At 35.5% G+C, this 9,851-nt stretch overlaps 1 protein-coding gene across 1 annotated transcript in view; it reads right to left on the minus strand.

The window, feature by feature from the left end:
* Positions 1–9,851, minus strand: part of LOC145215031 (uncharacterized) — a 131,905-nt gene that overhangs the window by 74,034 nt on the left and 48,020 nt on the right. Inside the window, exons 27-29 of the mRNA XM_080083680.1 lie at positions 1,070–1,238; positions 429–547; positions 212–301 (exon numbers count right to left, since the gene is read on the minus strand). Coding sequence (XP_079939806.1) covers positions 212–301; positions 429–547; positions 1,070–1,238 — 378 coding nt within the window. The remainder of the gene's footprint in view (positions 1–211; positions 302–428; positions 548–1,069; positions 1,239–9,851) is intronic.

The raw sequence follows: 9,851 nt of genomic DNA on the forward strand, positions 1-9,851 counted from the left end.
ATTCGTTTGTAATTTTGCCACACAGTCAACAGAAGCTTTTGAAAAGCCTTAAAAACAGAAAATTATGTGAAATTTGGTATTATTACTTGTTGAAAAAGTAAAACAAATATATTTATGTTGTTGCAAATACAGAATAGTTACGAACTTTGGTGGAAAAACACATGTGCTTGAAGTTAGGGTAATTTGCAAACAATTGATTTGACTAACTCACCTTTTTCACAAACTTGGTTGGAAAAAGCTGTATCTCCAACTGTGGTTGTGTTAAAAGTGAAGCCATTTATGGTGGTTTCAAAACACGGACCTGTAAAAAGTTTGTCACTTATTACTAAATGTCACTAATAATTGATGTTTTGTAATTTAAAGCCACAGTGCTTATTTGTGGGTAAAAAAATATTTAAAAAAATCTGCAAAACATGATTGGTTAAAACCTGCAAGTGGTTGACCAATCAGATCCGAGATAGGGTTTTGAATTATGTATTCCTGATAGCTTTCCAGTAGAATATTGAAGTTCACCGCTGGATTTGTCGCATTTGTTTCAACAATGTAACTGCAACAAGAAGATGAGGCTTATAATCCTCAGTGAATGTAAAATTACAGTTACAGATTGAATATTACATGAAAGTATGAACTGCAAAGTAATGGATGGAATTTGTTTTTATACTGTTTAAAAACTTTTAGTCAAGGAAAAGTGACAACATTTAAATGAGTGGTCCCAATTAATGTTGGCAGAATAAATATGTTATGTTTAAGATAACAAATGATCTAGTAAGTTGCCTGGCAAAAGGCAATGCAATGATGAGCAAAACTGAATTACAAGTTTTACTGCATTTAATTGAAGGTTTTGTAATAAGTGAAAAGTTTAGCCTTTTAAGAATACAAAATAAAAGGTAAAAAACGATCACAAATGATGGCATGAGTGCCGAAACGTTTGAACAATAAAGCATGTCGCTTTTTACATCTATTTGGGCCGGTATTTTCACCATTAAAAAAGAAAGTGTTGTTGAATGGTGACAACCACATAAAATAGAAATCAAATTAATGATGTATTTGTCTGATCGAAGTAACATACTCAAAATGTGGAAAGAATGACAAAAACTGTCCAATGGTGACGTTGACCACGTTATTTGTCTTGAAACGAAAAGCCGATAGGAGTAGAGCAGCGATCTCCGAATGGGTTTTTGTCGGGTTAAACTTAATTTGTTGGGAAAATGGAAACTTGTACACATGGCTCTTTGTCACTAAACACATATTTTTAACATTAGAACAAAAAAATATCTATGGAAAGTTTTAAAAAATACTTCGCTCAACATCAGTTGAATTGAGTAAGTTTGGGGAGGATGTAAAAAGTTGAAGATCGCCGAGAGTTTGAGTGACTTCTTCTGTGGTTGCCAACGGTTTCTGCTCAATAATACTCAGTTTAAAGACTATATTCGTACAAAACACATTAAACACTGTGTTTGTAATAAACTATAGTTAGCAACTACTTTTTCGTATAATCCTAAAGCCATATAATACGGTATAGCTGCAGCGCTTTGAGTCATGATCTACAAATTACAAACTTTACTATTTTGTGCACCACACCACTTCAACATTGCGCAGCTATTTACAGCTTGGTGATTGGTTTATGGCTATTGTGTCGCTATGTGTTCTTTCACCAAGCGAATAAAAATTCAGCTCAACTCCTACATAGGTCTAAATCAAGTTTAGGTGAATTGGTTTTTACTTTTTTTGTTTTACAAAGATCTTTTGAGTTTTACCTGCTGACTGAAGTTAATGTTGCATGAAGAGTTTTTCAAAGTGCTATCGTCAAATACGGCAACAAAATAGTTTTCTCCTCCTCTTAGATTTAAGAAATCTGTTTGTATTTTTGCCACACAGTCAACAGAAGCTTTCGAAAAACCTAAAAACACAAAAAAATATGTAAATTTTGGTATTTACTGCTTGTGGTGTTGAAAAGATATTTATGTAGTTGCAAGAACATTGGTATAAAAAACTTTTGCTTGAAGTTGAATAAAATTTGCAAACACTTGACTTGACTTGCCCACCTTTTTTACAAACTTGGTTTGAAAAAGCTGTATCTCCAACTGTGGTTGTGTTAAAAGTGAAGCCATTTATGGTGGTTGCAAAACACGGCCCTGTAAAAAAAGTTTGTCACTAAAACACCTGAAGAGTGGTCTTGGTAAAATACTTGTGTTATATTGTAATGTCATTATGGTTTTTAAACATTTAAAAAAATCTGCAAAACATGATTGGTTAAAACCTGCAAGGGGTTGACCAATCAGATCCGAGATAGGATTTTGAATTATGTATTCCTGATAACTTTCCAGTAGAATATTGAAGTTTACCACAGGATTTGTCGCATTAGTTTCAACGATGTAACTGCAACAAGAAGATAAGGCTTATAATCATCAGTGAATGTGAAATTACAGTTACACTACAAATTGGTTATTACATTAAAGTATGAACTGCAAAGTAAAGAATGGCATTTGGTCTTATGCTGTTAAAAAACTTTTAGCCGAGGAAAAGTGACCATGTTTAAAGAGTGGTCTTAATCAATGTTGGCAGAAAAAATATGTTGCTACGTATTAAGACAATAAATGATCTAGGAAGTTGCCTGGCAAAATGCAATGCAATGATGAGTAAAACTAAATTGAAAGTTTTTCTGCAGTTAAGAGGTTTTTGTAATAAGCAAAACATTTAGCCTTTAGGAATACAAAATAAATAGTAAAAGAGACAATCTTGTTCAATAGTTACAACCATTGCATCTGTTAAAATAGAAGTCAAATTAATACTGAGTTTGACTGATCGCAGTAACTTACTTGAAGTGTGGAAAGAAAGACAGAAATCCTCCAATTGTGACGTTGACCACATTATTTGTCTTGAAACGAAAAGCTGATAGGAGCAAGGCAGCAATCTCCGAGTGGGTTTTCTTAGGGTTCAACTTAATTTGTTGGGCAAATGGAAACTTGTACACACGGCTGACACTTGACACTAAACATATATTTTTATAAAATAAATTATAGTCGACAAATGTTGGTTGGCAAATATATAGTTGGTAACAGGACACAATATAAAATCTTTTTTATTCATTCATTGGTCTGTTGTGACATTTTTAATCACATTAAAAAAACTAACTTAAAAAACATAAGAACTAAATAATACTGTCTTGCAAATGTTTTGTTTAGTTAATCACATTGAAAAATAAATAACCTAAAGACACATGAACTAAATAATGAACTAATAAACAATGCATTATTTAGTTTAAAAATATTATGCCTGGTAGAAACAGTTTAAATCAAGGCATGTTAACTTTAAAAATTGTACCTGGACATGTGGGGATTTCCCAGTTTAGGAACCAATCATAAACATAATTCAAAGTTTGAGTGATCTGGGGTCGATATCCCTCATAATAATTTATTTGTCCCGAAGTACTTAAGAGTAAAGTGAAGATTAAATCTGTAAGTTTGTTTTTCTGGCAACGAGTTTGTACCACATGCTTCATACGATCAAGAAATTGTTTTCCAATTCTAAAAAGAAATGTTTTGTTTTTGAAATATTAAACTTTATCACAAAAAAATTATTTCACTGCAACAAAATAGGAAACAATGTACTGACAACTATACAATAAGCCAGTGGTTCCCAACCTTTTTTGTTACATTCCTCCCTTCGCCTATTTTCGAACTATTCATTCCTCCCCATAAGAAGAAAAACAAATATAACATTAAAAATTATAGCAATTTGAAATATACCTTATAATTAGGGATGTCCATTCAGAATCCTTTACCAAATGTGAACCGGGTCCAAATTATAATGGACATAATAATGTAAAAACAAAAATATTCTGTAACATTTTCAATGTAATGTTTTTTGCAGTTTTTATGAAATTCCTCCCCTGAACTCATAAAATTCCTCCCTAGGGAGGAATTCCTCCCCGGTTGAGAACCACTGCAATAAGCTATAACAATATACTATAGCTGTAGTAAAATTTAAAAAAAAAACTTATTTTATTCGAAATTACCAACAAAATGTTAAACATGCCTGGTATTAAACATTCAAAGAATGCATTCTATTACTAATCATGCATGTTTATTAATCAAGTAGGCAAGTCATGGTATGACCAGAATCATGTATTTACCAAATCTACTTTCGTAACTGTTAAACCTTTTTACTTGAAACATTTTGTGAATACTATATTTAGCCTGTGGAGCAAATGCTATGTTAAACTTTCGAAGTTTGTTTGTAAGTTGAACAAGGATTAGAATGCAATGTTTGTTTCAAACAACAATTTAAACACATCAAAATTTTTACCTGCAAAAGTCTGAGTGTGTGGATGCATTAACAACAACGTCTCTTAAAGCTTCTAATGTCCAAACATAAACATCTTTTACTGTTGAGTTGTCACAAGCAATCGTATAAACATCTGTGACTGTGTTGTTGTTGATAACCGACGTCAAATTTCCAGCCACAAGTCCGTTGTTATCGAGCGCACACAAAAATCCCAAAATTCTTGAACCTTGTGTGGAGTTGAATAAAACTTGCTCAAATAAATTCAACTGGGTCTGTAAATATGTAATAACTATTATTGCTTGTGTTGCCACACGTTTTTTTTAAAAAGGGTGTCTTCATATTTTTCTGTAACGTTATAATTAATATACACAAAGTATTTTTTACCATTAAATTAGTACGAATGAAGTATCCTAGATGATAAGTGGAGATTCCAATGTATGAAACTTCATCAAGAAATATTGGACATTGTTTGTCTATGCAGTTTGCCAAGAAGTTTTTCACACATGTCAATGAGCCCTTCAAGTTTTGTCTGCAGCAATAGAATTATTAAAAAAAATAACAAAACTGATCAAATTTAAACTTTTCACTAAATGTTACCGGCATTGTGTTTCGTCTGTGTATGGAAATCCTGAAAACCACGGAACGGCGCATTCTAAACCTTTTGTCAAATTCCTTTCAACTGTGCATTTCGGCAAAACCTGTAACTCTAAAAACAAGCACAAAATAAAACAAAATAAAAATCTAAAAACAAAATTGTCACAAAATAGTGGTAAAGTGGATTACAAAATTCAAAACAAAAACTTTTCACAACAAAACACACGATGAGTAATACAACCAGTGTCATTCTGGCAGAATAATTTCCCCTAAACACAAAAATTTTACCACAAAATTTCAGGTACCATATCAAATGAAACATTAATGTAAAACACAATTAAAAAACGAAAAAATCAATGGAAAAATGACATGATAAAGAGCATTTTAATGTGATCACGCGTCAAAGAATATAAATACTCAAATAAAATAGAACCATGCAAAATCTTGTGCGTCCATTGTGACATTTTTCCGAATTTTATTGTCATAATAGAAATCATAGCTCTCAGTGTCAAAACACACAAAAATTAGCCGTGAAAAACCTCAATTTTGAAACTGTTCCGGAGGGGGGATTTTAACCAGCTGGATACCATATTGTAGCCCAGAGCTTACTCTTTTCTATCCCGTTGCCGTTACGACACACCCTTTGCGCATTTTTACAGCAGAACGCTTTACGCGAGAGACCTTTTTTAATTTTTCAAACATCTGTTTAATTTTTCCAATGCGAATAAATTAGCCGTAAACAACCTCAATTTTGAAACTGTTCCGGATGGGGGTTTTCAACCAGCTGGATACCATGTTGTAGCCCGGAGCTTACTCTTTTCTATCCCGTTGCCGTTACGACACACCCTTTGCGCATTTTTACAGCAGAACGCTTTACGCGAGAGACCTTTTTCAATTTTTCAAACATCTGTTTAATTTTTCCAATGCGAATATAATGGCCCTAAACAACCCTAATTTTGAAACTGTTGCGGAGGGGGGCTTTTAACCAGCTGGATACCATGTTGTAGCCCAGAGCTTACTCTTTTCTATCCCGTTGCTGTTACGAGACACCCTTTGCGCATTTTTACAGCAGAACGCTTTACGCGAGAGACCTTTTTCAAATTTTCAAACATCTGTTTAATTTTTCCAATGCGAATATAATGGCCGTAAACAACCCTAATTTTGAAACTGTTCCGGAGGGGGGCTTTTAACCAGCTGGATACCATGTTGTAGCCCGGAGCTTACTCTTTTCTATCCCGTTGCCGTTACGAGACACCCTTTGCGCATTTCTATAGCAGAACGCTTTACGCGAGAGACCTTTTTTAATTTTTCAAACATCTGTTTAATTTTTCCAATGCGAATAAATTAGCCGTAAACAACCTCAATTTTGAAACTGTTCCGGATGGGGGTTTTCAACCAGCTGGATACCATGTTGTAGCCCGGAGCTTACTCTTTTCTATCCCGTTGCCGTTACGACACACCCTTTGCGCATTTTTACAGCAGAACGCTTTACGCGAGAGACCTTTTTCAATTTTTCAAACATCTGTTTAATTTTTCCAATGCGAATATAATGGCCCTAAACAACCCTAATTTTGAAACTGTTCCGGAGGGGGGCTTTTAACCAGCTGGATACCATGTTGTAGCCCAGAGCTTACTCTTTTCTATCCCGTTGCTGTTACGAGACACCCTTTGCGCATTTTTACAGCAGAACGCTTTACGCGAGAGACCTTTTTCAAATTTTCAAACATCTGTTTAATTTTTCCAATGCGAATATAATGGCCGTAAACAACCCTAATTTTGAAACTGTTCCGGAGGGGGGCTTTTAACCAGCTGGATACCATGTTGTAGCCCGGAGCTTACTCTTTTCTATCCCGTTGCCGTTACGAGACACCCTTTGCGCATTTCTATAGCAGAACGCTTTACGCGAGAGACCTTTTTTAAATTTTCAAACATCTGTTTAATTTTTCCAATGCGAATAAATTAGCCGTAAACAACCTCAATTTTGAAACTGTTCCGGAGGGGGGCTTTTAACCAGCAAGATACCATGTTGTATTATCAACATGCGAAATTTTAGTTTGTTTGAATATTCAAAAATGAGAAGCGAACATCTTAAATGATCGAAGGGCATGGCCGCCTTCTAACATAACGAGTTCGCACTACAGAAACGGGAAAGACCTACCGGCGCTAAATAACGAACGGTTAGCACATATTCAACCAGTTTTTGCAGACCAACTCGAAATTGCATCCATTACCAACGTGCAATGTTATAGTTCATTCCAATTAGCCAATCAGAAATGAGAAGCGGACATCTTAAATGATCGAAGGGCATGACCGCCCGTCAACATGACGCATTCGAACCATGGAAACGGGAAAGACCTACCAGCGATAAAAAACGAACGGTTAGCACATATTCAATCAGTTTTTGCAGACCAACTCGAAATTGCATCCATTACCAACGTGCAATGTTATAGTTCATTCCAATTAGCCAATCAGAAATGAGAAGCGAACATCTTAAATGATCGAAGGGCATGACCGCCCGTCAACATGACGCATTCGCACCATGGAAACGTGAAAGACCTACCAGCGATAAAAAACGAACGGTTAGCACATATTCAATCAGTTTTTGCAGACCAACTCGAAATTGCATCCATTACCAACGGGCAATGTTATAGTTCATTCCAATTAGCCAATCAGAAATGAGAAGCGAACATCTTAAATGATCGAAGGGCATGACCGCCCGTCAACATGACGCATTCGCACCATGGAAACGGGAAAGACCTACCAGCGATAAAAAACGAACGGTTAGCACATATATAACCAGTTTTTGCAGACCAACTCGAAATTGCATCCATTACCAACGTGCAATGTTATAGTTCATTCCAATTAGCCAATCAGAAATGAGAAGCGAACATCTTAAATGATCGAAGGGCATGACCGCCCGTCAACATGACGCATTCGCACATTAGAAACGGGAAAGCCGTATCGACTCTAAAAACGGTTAAAACATGTAATTAATCAGCTTGTACAGAATAACATGAAATTGCAATCAGTACAAGGTTACGAAATTTCAGAAATCTATCATATACATAAGCGTGTGGATATATGTCTTGTGCTTATAACAGACTATACTTCAGTGCCGTGCTATGTTTGCAACTCCGCTGTGCTTTTCTATCACGAGTCGATTTAGTATGCATTTGTTTTGACTTAGGTTTTATTTGGCCATAAAAATTGGAAACCCCACTTCAGGACAAAGGACAAACCTAAACGTGTCAAGAAATTACTTTTTTACGGAATAATGCCCATTGTTACTGATTATATGCAAGAACTTTTGCACGCGTGGCACACACACTGCAAACAGGAGATAATTGCCACATGTAGTGCAGTTATGCTTTCATGCACATTGACTTAATTTGTAGTGAAATACGCAGTGGTGATTACAAAAAAAGCTTTGAGGGAAAATAAACACATTATTTGTTTGTTTAATATATTTCCGCATTAGAAAAAATCTACATGTCTTTGAAAAATTGAAAAAGGTCTCTCGCGTGAAGCGTTCTGCTGTAAAAATGCGCAAAGGGTGTGTCGTAACGGCAACGGGATAGAAAAGAGTAAGCTCCGGGCTACAACATGGTATCCAGCTGGATAAAAGCCCCCCTCCGGAACAGTTTCAAAATTGAGGTTGTTTACGGCTAATTTATTCGCATTGGAAAAATTAAACAGATGTTTGAAAATTTGAAAAAGGTCTCTCGCGTAAAGCGTTCTGCTGTAAAAATGCGCAAAGGGTGTCTCGTAACGGCAACGGGATAGAAAAGAGTAAGCTCTGGGCTACAACATGGTATCCAGCTGGTTAAAAGCCCCCCTCCGGAACAGTTTCAAAATTGAGGTTGTTTACGGTTAATTTATTCGCATTGGAAAAATTAAACAGATGTTTGAAAAATTGAAAAAGGTCTCTCGCGTAAAGCGTTCTGCTGTAAAAATGCGCAAAGGGTGTCTCGTAACGGCAACGGGATAGAAAAGAGTAAGCTCTGGGCTACAACATGGTATCCAGCTGGTTAAAAGCCCCCCTCCGGAACAGTTTCAAAATTGTGGTTGTTTACGGCTAATTTATTCGCATTGGAAAAATTAAACAGATGTTTGAAAATTTGAAAAAGGTCTCTCGCGTAAAGCGTTCTGCTGTAAAAATGCGCAAAGGGTGTGTCGTAACGGCAACGGGATAGAAAAGAGTAAGCTCTGGGCTACAACATGGTATCCAGCTGGTTAAAAGCCCCCCTCCGGAACAGTTTCAAAATTGAGGTTGTTTACGGCTAATTTATTCGCATTGGAAAAATTAAACAGATGTTTGAAAATTTGAAAAAGGTCTCTCGCGTAAAGCGTTCTGCTGTAAAAATGCGCAAAGGGTGTCTCGTAACGGCAACGGGATAGAAAAGAGTAAGCTCTGGGCTACAACATGGTATCCAGCTGGTTAAAAGCCCCCCTCCGGAACAGTTTCAAAATTGAGGTTTTTCACGGCTAATTTTTGTGTGTTTTGACACTGAAAGCTATGATTTCTATTGTGACAATAAAATTCGAAAAAATGTCACAATGGACGCACAAGATTTTGCATGGTTCTATTTTATTTTGAGTATTTAGATTCTTCGACGCGTGATCACATTGAAATGCTCTTTATCATGTCATTTTTCCATTTGTTTTTTTTGTTTTTAATTGTGTTTTCATTAATGTTTCATTTGATATGTTACCTGAAATTTTGTGGTAAAATTTTTGTGTTTAGGGGAAATTATTCTGCCAGAATGACATAGGAATGACTTGCATTTGTTGCCGACTGGGTAAAAAAATGTCCCAAAATTATTACGATTTGGCGATAAATGCTTAAAAAATCGTGTTCGCGCAAAACACAATAAACTCGGAAAAAATTTGGAATTACACAACAAGGTGAAAAATATGTAAAATTACAAAACTAGATAATACTGCTTATTTTTTTTAGCGAACCGTTAGTG

This window comes from Phallusia mammillata, chromosome 2 (assembly GCF_965637545.1).
Source record: "Phallusia mammillata chromosome 2, kaPhaMamm4.hap1.1, whole genome shotgun sequence".
Classification (NCBI taxonomy): Eukaryota; Metazoa; Chordata; class Ascidiacea; order Phlebobranchia; family Ascidiidae; genus Phallusia; species Phallusia mammillata.